Here is a 12,566-nt window from a genome sequence, read left to right on the forward strand (position 1 = left end):
GGGACTTGCTGGGGGTGGAGTTTTGCGGCTGGGGCGCCTCGGAGCCTGTGTCGGTTCCACCCCCAGAGCGGATTGGCTGGTGCTCTGGGCTCAGGATGGGCCGGGGGTGGGTCCATTTAAAGCCCTCGGGACAAGGTCGGTCCTTGTTTGAGCTGAGCGTTGAGACAGGTGCAGGCGTAGCAGGCTGGACCCTCACATCGCAGATCCCATCCTAGTGGATGGAGCAAGCTGTGTTTCCTTGACCGACTTTTGTGAGCCCCATTCTCCGGCGGAGCAGAGACCATGGCCCCTCAGGGCTCCCAGGCCCCGCTGGAATTCGGGGGTCCCCTGGGTAATGGACTAGAGAGGGAGTAACTGGGGCAGAGGGAGAGCAGGAGGGGGTGTGCTACAAGCCGGGAGTGGGGGCAAGATTTGAAGATGAAAGGCTTTGGGGGCGTCTGGGGTTTGGAGGGATAGTGCCTGGAAAGAGAAAGCTGAGAAGGAGCTGGTTCTGGATGCTGCAGAGCGGGTGATTTTTGGAGTGGACTGGGAGTCAGAACAGGAGGATCATGGAGGTCTGGGGGCTGGGGACTGAGAGGTAGCGGGGGTCTTGGGGGACAGAGGTCTAAGAACAGAATAGGGAGGTGGGCGCTGGGAATGGAGAAATCCCAGGAAAAGACAGGGAGCCTGCAGGGGTCGGGGTGGGGGGAAGCTGGGGAACGGACGCCCAACGCTGTGGCCTCCTCCCCTAGGCGCTGCGGCGCTGCTGCTGCTGCTGCCTGCCACCATGTTCCATCTGCTCTTGGTGGCCCGCTCAGGCCCGGCGCGCCTCCTGGGCCCACCCCCCTACCTGCCTGGGCTGGAGGAGCTGTGGAGCCCGCGGGCGCTGCTGCTGTGGCTCACCTGGATCAGCCTGCAGGGGGCGCTCTACCTATTGCCAGCGCGCAAGGTGTGGGCTTTGCTTGTGGACGCGCGGGGGAGGAAGGAAGGGCTCAGCGATGGAGAAGACCCTCCTGCCATCCCCCGCGCAACCCTTATCAGAACTCCTCGTATCTGCAGGTGGCCGAGGGGCAGGAATTGAAGGACAAGAGTCGCCTCTGCTACCCCATTAACGGTGTCTGGAGGGGGACCCTTGCCCTGGAGTTGCGCGGGTCGGGGTAGAGCCCCAGGGGTAGCTGGGAGGTCTGTGGAGATTAGTCCCAACCCTAAGCTCTTTTACGTGCCCCTTCTACAGCCGGGATAGACGCCGGGGATCTCTCCATGCCCCTTGTTCTCACACCTCCACCCCACATACTGCTGCTCTGTGCACCAGAGCAGTGGTTAGAGTGATCCCCAAGGCAAAGGGTCAGCCTAATGCTTGAGAGAGATCTGTGTCCTCTCTGAGCTTTGGGATGTGTGGGGGTGCGGATGTGTATTGGGGGGACGTGCAGGTGCACAGTCCCAGGACTCATTGTGTGCTGTGGTTCAGGCTTCCAGGCCCTGGTGCTGACAGCCCTGTTGGTGGGGCTGGGGGTGTCAGTGGGGCTGCCCCTCGGGGCTCTCCCGGAAATGCTCCTGCCCCTGGCCTTTGTAGCCACCCTCACGGCTTTCATCTTCAGCCTCTTTCTCTATATGAAGGCTCTGGTAGCACCTGCCTCGGCCCTGGCACCTGGGGGAAACTCAGGTAAGATGGGGTCCCCGGGGAGTAGAGATGGAGGCAGACAGGGACTCCTGCCTCCACCTTCATCCCTCATTATTCTTCAGGTAATCCAATTTACGACTTTTTCCTGGGACGGGAACTCAACCCTCGCATCTATTTTTTTGACTTCAAATATTTCTGTGAACTTCGGCCTGGCCTCATTAGCTGGGTATGTGGGGCTGGCTTCCAGCCAGGGGGACAGGGGCAATGGGAGAACAGTGCTTGGGTAAGGCAAAGCCAAAATTTGTGCAGGCATGAATCATCAATCATTCATTCATTTCACAAACATTTGTTGAGTCCACAAAGTGCCCTAAGTACTAGGAGACAAAAAAATCTCTGCCGCATAGAGCCTACATTCTAGAGGAGAAGACAGACCACAAAAAAAAAGAAAGAAAGAAAAAGTAAAGTATACATAGCATGTCAGGAATGACCAGTGCAGTGAGGGAACAAAGCACAGGGATCTAGGAAAGCATGTGCAATTTTGTTTTCTTTTTCACTTTATTGCCTCCCTGGAGTGCCATAGTCTCAGAGCTCACAACAACCTCAAACTCTTGGGCTCTAGCGATTCTCTTGCCTCAGCCTCCCAAGTAGCTGGGACTAACGCCCAGCAATTTTTAGAGACTGGATATCACTCTAGCTCAGGCTGGTCTCAAACCTGTGAGCTCAGTCAAACCACCCACCTTGGCCTCCCAGAACGCTAGGAATACAGGTGTGAGCCAGCATGCCCTGCCTAGCATGTGCAATTTTGAATAGAGCAGTCAAGCACAGAGTCTATTTCCAGGAAAGAGATCACATGCTACTTGGTGGGTCAGAGCAGTGCAGAACTTAAGAGTTGATCACTGTGTAAGCAACTTGTATGTTATTGGTGACCTTGACAGCATTCCTACTGGATTCTTTTTTTTTTTTTTGTAGAGACAGAGTCTCACTATATTGCCCTCGGTAGAGTGTGGTGGCAACACAGCTCACAGCAACCTCAAACTCTTGGGCTTAAGCTATTCTCTTGCCTCAGCCTCCCAAGTAACTGGGACTACAGGCACCTGCCACAACGCTCGGCTATTTTGTTGTTGTTGTCATTGTTGTTTAGCAGGTCCTGGCCAAGTTCGAACCCACCAGCCCTGGTGCATGTGGCTGGTGCCCTAACCACTGAGATACAGGTGCCTAGCCTCCTACTGGGTTCTTATGTTATAATCACCCAAGCTGGACCACAGCCAAGATTACCTGAGGAACTCTTCATTAAGGTCTCTCATGTCACCCTGGAAATGATCTCATCTGAGGCAGGTGTGCAAAGTACCCACTACAAATCTGGCCTGACCACAGGAACATCAACCTCTTCTGTGAAAGAGGATAAAGTTAAAGCTTCTTAGAAGAGGTAACCTTAATGACAGAACAGAGCTCAGGGGGGTGGTGTCTGTGGCTCAGTCGGTAAGGCACCAGCCCCATATACCGAGGGTGGCGGGTTCAAACCCAGCCCCGGCTGAACTGCAACCAAAAAATAGCTGGGCGTTGTGGCGGGCGCCTGTAGTCCCAGCTACTCGGGAGGCTGAGGCAAGAGAATCGCTTAAGCCCAGGAGTTGGAGGTTGCTGTGAGCTGTATGATGCCATGGCACTCTACCGGGGGCCATAAAGCGAGACTCTTGTCTCTACAAAAAAAAAAAAAAAAGAATAGAGCTCAGGGCTACTAAACACAGGTCAGTTCCAGCTAGCCACCATTAGCACTTACTGTGTGCCAGAAATGCTGTGCTTGGTGCTTCATGGCACAATGCCATTGAATCCTCAGACCGCTCCATGAGGCAGATCTCTAATCACCCCCATTTCCACATGAGTGTGGGCTTTGGAGAGCTAAGCACTCTGCCCAACTGGCAGAGCTGATTCAAAACCCGGTCTGAGGCTGGGTGTGGTGGCTCATGCCTGTAATCCTAGCATTCTGGGAGGCCGAGGTGGGTGGAATGCCTGAGCTCAGGAGTTCAGGCATGCCCCTGCCCATGTCCAGCCAGGCCCCTCACTGCAGGGCAAGGACCAAGAAATTCAAGACTAGCCTGAGCTAGAGCAAGACTCCATCTCTAAAAATAGCTGGGCATTGTGATGGGCACCTGTAGTCCAACTACTTGGGAGGCTGAGACAAGTTGCTGTGAACTATGATGCCATAGCACTTTACCTAGGGCGACAAACTGAAACTCTTTCTCAAAAAAAAGAAAAACAAGATCTGTTTGAACTTTAGAGCCTGAGTGCCCAGTTGCTCCCCACAATGTGAAAGCAAACAGGCTGCAGCACCTCCAGAGGCAGCCTTCCACAGTTCCTGTGTTCCTGGGTACAGGGCTTGGATCCACTAAACAAAGGACTGAAGTGACTGACAGCTGAGAGAAGGCCAAAGGCTGCCAGTGATCTCCAGATGCTGCCACTTCTGTAGACATGATGACTTCTTTCACCCCAGGTCCTCATTAACTTGGCCTTGCTGGTGCAGGAGGCAGAGCTGCGGGGGAGTCCCTCACTGGCCATGTGGCTGGTCAATGGCTTCCAGCTACTCTATGTGGGTGATGCTCTCTGGCATGAGGTGAGGCTGAACTGGACAAGGGAGGCAAAGAAGGGTGCCTAAAGACTTCTAGGAATCAAGACAACGTGTCTGGGTCTTGTCCTTGCAGGAGGCTGTCCTCACCACCATGGACATCACACATGATGGGTTTGGCTTCATGCTGGCCTTTGGAGACTTAGCTTGGGTACCCTTCACCTACAGCCTGCAGGCCCAGTTCTTGCTGTACCACCCGCAACCCCTGGGCTTGCCCATGGCCTCAGTCATCTGCCTTACCAATGGTCAGTCAGGAAGGGGCACCAAGTTGGGCATATCATTCCCCCCCCACTTTATTCAATCTGTTTATGCAGCACCTGCGAGGTAAGTGCTAAGACTCAGATAATTCTCCAAAGCTGGGAATAGCATTCTGGGTGTCCAGGCAGAGTGGGTTGTGGACAGGTTGGGTGGATGGCCAGGGTCAGGCATAAGACCCTCAACCCTGACCACCTGTTCATACTCTTTCCCCCTAGCCATTGGTTACTACATCTTCCGTGGGGCTAATTCCCAGAAAAACACTTTCCGAAAGAATCCTTCTGATCCCAGAGTGGCAGGTGAGCTGGGTCTCCAGGGTGCCATGAGTAGGGTTGGACATTTGGGCTTTCTGGGATTTTCCCATCCTGCTCTTTCCCAGGCCTTGAAACCATCCCAACAGCTACAGGACGGCAGCTGCTGGTGTCTGGGTGGTGGGGGATGGTCCGACATCCCAACTACCTTGGAGATCTCATCATGGCTTTGGCCTGGTCCTTGCCCTGCGGTGAGTGGCCTGGCTGGACACGGGCAGGGACCTGGGGATGGACCCAGTGCAGCTGGGGTATACTTTGGTACCAGGCATCTCACTACAGACCTTGAACCTTTTATTTTAAGCCCTGATGCCCTATGAGCCATTGTGTAAAAATCCCTGAACTCAAGGGTTGTGAGGTGGTCACGGAGCCTCCCTTCATGCAGGGGTGTCCCACTTGCTGCCCTACTTCTACCTCTTCTACTTCACTGCACTGCTGGTGCACCGTGAGGCTCGGGATGAGCAGCAGTGTCTGCAGAAGTATGGCCTGGCCTGGCACGAATACTGCCGACGTGTGCCTTACCGCATTGTGCCCTACATCTACTGAAGCAGCTTCACTGCTCCAAGTCAGGGCACGTGCCCACCCACCAGCACACTCAGGCCCAGGAGCTTGGACACACTGAGGACTCAAGGGTCTGCACCCTACCCAACCCACATCTCCATTAGGCATGATGAACAGCCTCAGAGAAGAGGTAGTTTGGGACAAGGAGAAAATGAAGCCAGTGCCCCAAAATGGAAATGCTCTTCCTCCTTTGGATAAGTGGAACCCTTGGTGCACTTCTCTCCCATTCTGGTGCCAGGTGTTTGACTTCTCATCAGTGAGAAGCTGGGAGGTGGTTTGTGGGCCCAAGAGTCTGGGGTAGGGTGGGACAACAGGTACCACTCAGAGATGGCTGCTTCCTGACTGCCTGAACCCAGGCATCTGAGGTTGCAATAAGCTGTGATCAAGCCACTGCACCCCAGCATGAACAAGAGTTAAGACTATCTCTCTTAAAAATAAATAAATAAAGCAATGGGCACTGCCAACAGGGCAGACCAGTCACAATTTTATTAATGACAAAAGTCCACAGTTTACCCAGGGAGCTCCTCAATGAGGGCCCTTGGGGTAGGTGGCATGGAGCCTCCCCAGAGCCGCTCTAGCTCTCCAGTGAGGGCTGCCACCTCCTCTGCTGCCACAGCATGGGTTCTGTGGGCCCTGGCGCAGTCTAGAGCCAGGGGTGTGAGGGCTGCCTCATTTTCGTTAGTCCAGGCCAGCAGGAACTGGCACTTCTTCCGGGCCCGGTAGAGGCGGTCTCGCTCCTCCCTATCCACAGCTAGTTTCCGGGCCCGGCCTAGGGTCTGCGCCAGGTGCCCTAGTGCTGCCAGCGTGTAGTCTTTCTGGTTGGCCCGGCTCTCTCCCTGCAAAATGCGGGTGACCTCTTGCATAGCACCGCGCGTACCCAGAGGCCCAGGCGGGTGCTCGCCCGCTTCCAGTACGTGGGCTGCGGCCTCCAGGGCTTCCTCCGCACAGGTGAAGACTTGCTGGGCACCCAGGGCTCCAGAAACGCCCAGCAGAGTGGCACAGAACTCAGACAGCAGCGCGTCGTCACCGCCATGATACAGGGCAAGCGCGTGTGCGTATGAGAACAGCACGTTGGGCAGCTGGAAGCGCACTAGCGGAGAGAAGGGGCCGCGGCTTAGGTTGGCCAGCGCGGGGATGCGGGCGGGCACAGCGGGCGGGTAGGCTCCCAGGGCAACTCCAAAAACCCACCCATTGGTCGCGGACTCTGCGTTGGCATCATCTTTCACCGATTCTGGCGGGGTCCTCGCAGGGGCAGGCTCCAGTTCCGAGGCATCAATACCCGAGATATCATCCAGCTCCTCCAGAAGCCACGGTCCAGTCCTGTGGCCCCACCACCACGGCTGCCACCGGGGCAGCAACCGCCCGGCCTCGCCGCGGCTCAGCAGCCGCTCGAAGGTCACTTTTTCGGCTGGTGTCAGCCGCTCCCATAGTCCTGAGAGGCCGCCGGGCGCCGGGCCAGGGCTGAGGCCTGCTTCCACGGGCTCGTCCTCGGTCTCGCGTTGCTGACGCAGCCGGCGCAGGGCGCTTGCTAGACGGCTGGGCGAGGCGCTGCGGCCGCGGAGCTCTCCCAGCACCTGGTCACGGTAGAAGTTTTCGGCGCAAGTGCCATGCGCCCGGTAGCAGCGCAGCGAACAGTAGGGCACATTACAGCGGGGGCATGTGTAGCGCGCTGACTGGGCTTCCCCCACCGGGCAGAAACCACAGGGCCCCGCCGGCTCCATGGCAACTGGCGCTGCTCGCTGCCCGCGAGCGCGCACAGCCCTAGCTCGACTTCCGGCGCAGCTTCGCTTATTTCCGCCTCTTTGAGGGGCCGACGCGGCTCTTAAATTGAGCTCAGCTCCCGCGTTTTCTCGGCTATTTCCGCCTACCCCCGGAAGCCATGCAAACCCCTCCCTTTAAATAGGGGCAGGCGCTGAGGCTGGCCCCACACAATCACGGAAAAGTGCGCCAGGTGAGCACCCCACCAGTCCCAGCTTGCCTCCTAGTGGTCGCTCCAAAACGTGACCCCAGATTGCCCAAAGAGTAAATTCCTTTTTTAGCACTGTGATGCACTACGGCATTTCTAGGCACCTACCCTGGGCCATTACTTGTATCAGGCCTATAGAAGGTGAGGCGCGTCCCTGCGTTGAGCAGCCGTTCTGGTAAGGGAGTATAGACAAAGGGGCAGTCAGAGTGGAACAAAGGCCAAGATGGGGGCACCTAGCCAACCCTGGCTGTGTTGGGAGGATTTCCCTTCCTCCCCAGACAGCAGTGTTTAAGACTTGAACTTTTATTTGATTTCCTTCTCCAAACTGGTCTCTTTCCATTAAAGTTCCCCATTGAACTACCACACTAGAAATTTTTTTTTCCCTTGGGGCCACGGTATTTTATTAGGTCAAAAGAAGTGAGTTATATATGCTTCACCAAGGTCCCAGGATCAAAAACTAGCGTTAATTAAAACTCACACAGCAGTTAATATGTTAAATAGCACCACCATTCATCCTACTTTTTTTTGGGGGGGGGGGAAGTGGTCATATTCTTTAGTTCAGTAATTCCATTTATAGGGTTCCATCTTAAAATAATTGTAAGTATGGGGCGGCGCCTGTGGCTCAGTCGGTAGGGCGCCGGCCCCATATAGGGAGGGTGGCGGGTTCAAACTCGGCCCCGGCTGAACTGCAAACCAAAAAATAGCTGGGCGTTGTGGCGGGCGCCTGTAGTCCCAGCTACTCTGGAGGCTGAGGCAAGAGAATCGCTTAAGCCCAGGAGCTGGAGGTTGCTGTGAGCTGTGTGATGCCATGGCACTCTACCAAGGGTGATAAAGTGAGACTCTGTCTCTACAAAAAAAAAAAATAATAATAATTGTAAGTATGAAGAAATCTTATCAAAAGTTGTTCATCTGTGTATAGGCAGAAACTAGAATGACCTTTCCCCTGTCTCCCCAACTTTCATCCAGTCGTGAGCTAAGGACCTAGAACTCTGGCCTAAGCCAAGATCAATAAACTTAGGACTAACTGGAAAGATGCACACATGAGTGGAAGAAGCAAAGGAAAAATGAGAATTAAGTCCAAATTCCTGGCGAGGAAGGCTTTTGAGAAGAAAAAGCTCAAGATGTCAATCAGGGTAGAGCAGAGCAAGAGCCAAAATGAAGCTTGATCGAGATCAGCGTTTTCCAGGAAACTTCCCATGTGGACCCTCTCATTCAACTTACCAAGTGTAGATTCCATACATGATAGATGCAAAGAACACACTGAATGTGAAAGAGATGGGGTCCCTGTCCTAGTAGAACTTAGTCTTGTGGTGCTGTAGGGGTGATGAAGCAAATTGTGCTAAGCAAGGCACAATCTCAATCCATGGCACCTTTGGAAGTAAGGCCTGTTCTTGGTCCCTCATCTCAGTTGCAATCCTATATTCTGTTGTTTTTGCTTCCAAAATACCTATTTTATCTTGATATGGATCATGCTATTTCCCTACTGAGATTTAGATACACTTGAAGACTTTCTTTGCATCCCTACTCCCTGATCGGAGTTATCTGTCTGATCAACTAGCTGACACCTTTCTCACCAGCCCTCCAAAAAATCCTGCCAGAGAAATTAAAATCACAAATCAGAGCATTATCAGTCTCTTGTCAAAACCTTTCTGTGACCTTCCATTGTGCTTGGACTCAAACCCAAACTTCTCTGTGGCTGACAAGGACCCTGCAGGTTCTGCTGTGTACTCTCACATGTCTCTGCCCCCAAAATCCTGTTGGCGGCAACTCTTTCCCTATCACTTGATTCACTCATTTCAGTTTTCTCACATTTTCAGGTCTTCCCTAGGAATACTCTTCATTATGTCTACCCTCTCCCACTTTCATTATTTTGCCCTACTTTTCTTTCCTTGAGGCCACAAGACCTGTAACTATTTCTCACTTTCCACCTTAAAACTCTAAATTACTAGAAGGCAGAAGCCATGTTTTTTTTTTTTTTTTTTTAACACTAGGGACAAAGTCGGTATTTGTAAACTTAACCATAAGCCAAGTGCTGATCTAAGCATTTTATATCCTTTGCTAGAGGAAACCTTGAATTAGCCCAAGAGGAACTCTCACTTTCTTTTTTTTTTTTTTTGCAGTTTCAGGCTGGGCCTGAACCCACCACTTCTGGCATATGGAGCTGGCGCCCTACTCCTTTGAGCCACAGGTGCCGCCGGAACTCCCACTTCCATAAACACCAAAACATTAACTATCCAATAATAGATGTGATTACATTAGTAAGGGCAGCCAGGCAAGCACATAAGTACAAAGTCATGTTCACCCCTCACTATGGTACCAACACAAAAGTGAAACCAATTTCTTCTTTTTTTAGACAGTCTCATTTTCTCACCCTCAGTAGAGTGCTGTAGTGTCATAGCTTACAGCAACCTCAGACTCTTGGGCTCAAGTGATTCTCCTGCCTGAGCCTCCCATGTAGCTGGGATTATAGGCGCCTGCCACAACGCCCAGCTACTTTTTTAGAGACAGGGTCTCACTCTTGTTCGGGCTGGCCTTGGCCTCCTACAGTGCTAGGAATACAGACATGACCAACCACAAAATCACTTTCTAAAGCTGAGGCAGACAAGGTTTCTGCCCTGGACTGTACCAAGGTCATAGCTGGTCTTGAGTTTAGGGAAAGCCAAGACTGACCTTCTTTCTACCCAACTCTTTTCCTCTTTGCTTTTCATTGTTGTCTCTGTTAACAACCTCACATCACAGTGACTCCTGCTATCTGGAAGATGAAAAAGGACTTGGGGTAATTATCAGGAATTTCCCCAACTCTACATCTTAAGGGCTGGCACCTGTGGTTACTGATGCTTCACAGGAAACCTCTTGAGTTCACCACCTCCCCTTCCCCCACACCTGGACCAAAAGCCTCTGCCTTATCTGTCTCACCATTCTTCCAGGGTACACCAATAGCCTTAGAAGCTAGCAGGATGTTGTGGTGGGTACCTGTAGTCCTTGCTACTTGGGGGGCTGAGGCAAGAGGATCTCTTGAGCCCAAAAATTTGAAGCTGCTGTGAACTAGGACGCCATGGCATTCAGGCCAGGTGCAGTAGTTCACACCTGTAATCCCAGTACTCTGGGAGGCCGAGGCGGGTAGATTGCCTGAGCTAGAGTGAGACCCCAGCTCTAAAAAAATAGCCAGGCATTGTGGCAGGCACCTGTAGTTCCAGCTACTCAGGAGGCTGAGGCAAGAGAATCGCTTGAGCCCAAGAGTCTGAGGTTGCTGTGAGTTATGATGCCACTGCCCTCTACTGGGGGCTACAAAGTGAGACTGTTTCAAAACAAAACAAACAGCCCTAGAAGGCATACCTCTCTCTGTGACCTCGCAAATGAAGATAAAACAATTAGATGACTGGGCTAAGTGGCTTTTTTTTACTTAGAGAAAGCCAGCATTACAAAGAACTTAAGAGTTGGCATTGGGGCCCTTCTTTTTGCCAAAGGTGGGCACAACATTGACAAACCGCCGATTGTACTGCATCCGCCGCTTGGCCCGGCCTGTTTTCTTCTTCTTCTTTTCCTGTTTGGCCACCTGGGGAAAAGGAGGGGCAATCAGATTCTAGTTGACCTCTTCCATGCCTAGCATCCCTTCCCTTGGGTTTATCTCCAGGGAGGAAAAGGCAGTTCTGGCAAAAGTCCAAGATCTCAAATTAGCTGTAACAGGAGAAAAACTCCAAACAGTGCCACTAATATCTCACTCACCTTAGGAGTTTGACCTCTCACTTTCCCCGCCCGGGCCAGAGAACCATGGACTTTACCTGTGGTGAGAAAAAAGGACAACAGCCAGTAAGAGAACAGGAAGCCATTACCCAACTAGAATCCCTCCTCTTTCAACTCAAGTACAAGTTGGGCCCAAGGGGTAATGACAACAAAGTTGTAGAAATTGGCCTCTGACCAAGTTTCACTTCAGGATTTCCCAGACTTTATTTATTTTTTAAACAGAGTCTTACTTTGTCTCCTTCAGTAGAGTGCTATGGCATCATCACAGCTCACAGCAACCTCAAACTCTTGGGCTCAAGTGACCCTTCTCCCTCAGCCTCCCAAGTAGCTGGAACTACAGGTGCCCACCACAAGGCCCAGTTATTTTTTTTAGAGATGAGGTCTTGCTCTTACTCAGGATAGTCTTGAACTCGAGCTCAAGCAATCAAGAATCAAAGAGCACCCTGGGAATCTGGTCTGTGCTCCTGATTTTAGTGTGGAAACTGAGAGCTAGGTAAGGATCTGGTAAGTAGCTGAAATATAAGTACAATCTGTATCAGTCTTCCCTGAGCTGTTAAAAGTTCATGTGAGGGAGGTACCATGAAGAATTACCCTGAATTGAGGACACTGGAAAGCACTATCTGTATTGACAAATAAATGACTCTAAGTTGCCATGACCTTACTCTCCATACCCATTAAGAGATTACAAGCAATTCAAAAAACATCCCTTCCCCAGTCACCTCCAAGCATGCGGCCGGCTACTTCCAGAGTTGTCAGGGCCTCCACCCCACACTGGCCCAGAATAGCCTCATCTTCTAGGGGCGTGCCTGCCAGGAGCACGACTTGATCTTCCGGGGCAATGCCCTCCAGAGAGGCTACGTGAGCCTACACAGAAAAATAAAACTGATAAGCGTTCTTGCGGGGAGCGAGAGTGAAAAGCACAGGATGGGGGTTCAGGGAGCAGCAACTAACTTACCTTTATCTGGGCAACAGTCTCTTGGCCGGTTACCTCGAGGGTGTGTAGCTCCTGGGCGCGGACGAAGAGCTGCATTTTGGCGACTGCAGAAAGAAAGTCGGCTTGTAAGAGAAAAAAAGGAGTGCTCTAGAAGGGGTCAGGGAATAGAAAGCAGCACAGAGACGATCGCACCGGGGTGGAGGTGGTTGCGGTGGCTCACGTGTGGAAGGCAGGGTCTGCCAGGGAGTTCGGATAGGGGACTAGATCAGAGTCACAGAGCAGCTCCCCTTCCTCGATTTCTCCCGCACTCTCTGACCTCGCGGCCAACACACTTCCAGCCCTCCGAATCTATTTGCGGTTGTCCAAGCCTTACCTGCACCACAGGACCCGCAGCCGCTACGACGAAGATGGAGTCGAGAAGGAGGAAGGAGCGAACGTGCGAACGTACCTCACCGCCGGCTGCGTGTCACGTCACTGCTGAGCGACCGCGAGGGCTTCAGATTTTTGTACCTCTCCAGGAGGTCCTAGCTCCGCCTTCTTACGCTCCGCGCAGGCGTTCTTCAGTTCCGGGAAGGACG

General features: G+C 52.6%; 3 protein-coding genes across 5 annotated transcripts in view; 1 reads left to right on the forward strand and 2 right to left on the reverse strand.

Moving 5' to 3' along the window:
- The first annotated feature begins 135 nt into the window (after window positions 1-135).
- Window positions 136-5,510, forward strand: TM7SF2 (transmembrane 7 superfamily member 2). 2 transcript variants are annotated; one of them, XM_053561027.1, is made up of 10 exons: window positions 136-331; window positions 732-928; window positions 1,039-1,093; window positions 1,448-1,642; window positions 1,723-1,826; window positions 4,089-4,208; window positions 4,297-4,465; window positions 4,694-4,774; window positions 4,855-4,977; window positions 5,169-5,510. In XM_053561027.1, the coding sequence occupies exons 1-10, from the start codon at window positions 283-285 to the stop codon at window positions 5,327-5,329; spliced, it is 1,254 nt and encodes a 417-aa protein (XP_053417002.1). In that variant the 5' UTR covers window positions 136-282; the 3' UTR covers window positions 5,330-5,510. The 2 variants fall into 2 exon arrangements, with proteins under 2 accessions (XP_053417002.1, XP_053417004.1); XM_053561029.1 differs by having other exon boundaries at window positions 5,133-5,311.
- A 305-nt stretch (window positions 5,511-5,815) lies between these two features.
- ZNHIT2 (zinc finger HIT-type containing 2) lies at window positions 5,816-7,930 on the reverse strand. The gene has a single exon (XM_053561030.1). It carries the CDS (start codon window positions 7,063-7,065, stop codon window positions 5,854-5,856), a length of 1,212 nt encoding a protein of 403 aa, XP_053417005.1. The 5' UTR covers window positions 7,066-7,930; the 3' UTR covers window positions 5,816-5,853.
- A 2,756-nt stretch (window positions 7,931-10,686) lies between these two features.
- The window catches only part of FAU (FAU ubiquitin like and ribosomal protein S30 fusion), an 86,548-nt gene continuing 84,668 nt past the window's right edge, over window positions 10,687-12,566 (reverse strand). Inside the window, exons 1-5 of one of the 2 annotated variants that reach the window (XM_053561043.1) lie at window positions 12,362-12,494; window positions 12,010-12,092; window positions 11,774-11,918; window positions 11,037-11,092; window positions 10,687-10,866 (exon numbers count right to left, since the gene is read on the reverse strand). In XM_053561043.1, the coding sequence (XP_053417018.1) occupies window positions 10,741-10,866; window positions 11,037-11,092; window positions 11,774-11,918; window positions 12,010-12,084 (402 nt within the window). In that variant the 5' untranslated portion in view covers window positions 12,085-12,092; window positions 12,362-12,494 and the 3' untranslated portion in view covers window positions 10,687-10,740. Of the gene's footprint in view, window positions 10,867-11,036; window positions 11,093-11,773; window positions 11,919-12,009; window positions 12,093-12,361; window positions 12,495-12,566 lie in introns of those variants that run through there. The other variant, XM_053561044.1, reaches the window with a different exon arrangement.

This window comes from Nycticebus coucang, chromosome 14, assembly GCF_027406575.1.
Source record: "Nycticebus coucang isolate mNycCou1 chromosome 14, mNycCou1.pri, whole genome shotgun sequence".
NCBI lineage: Eukaryota > Metazoa > Chordata > Mammalia > Primates > Lorisidae > Nycticebus > Nycticebus coucang.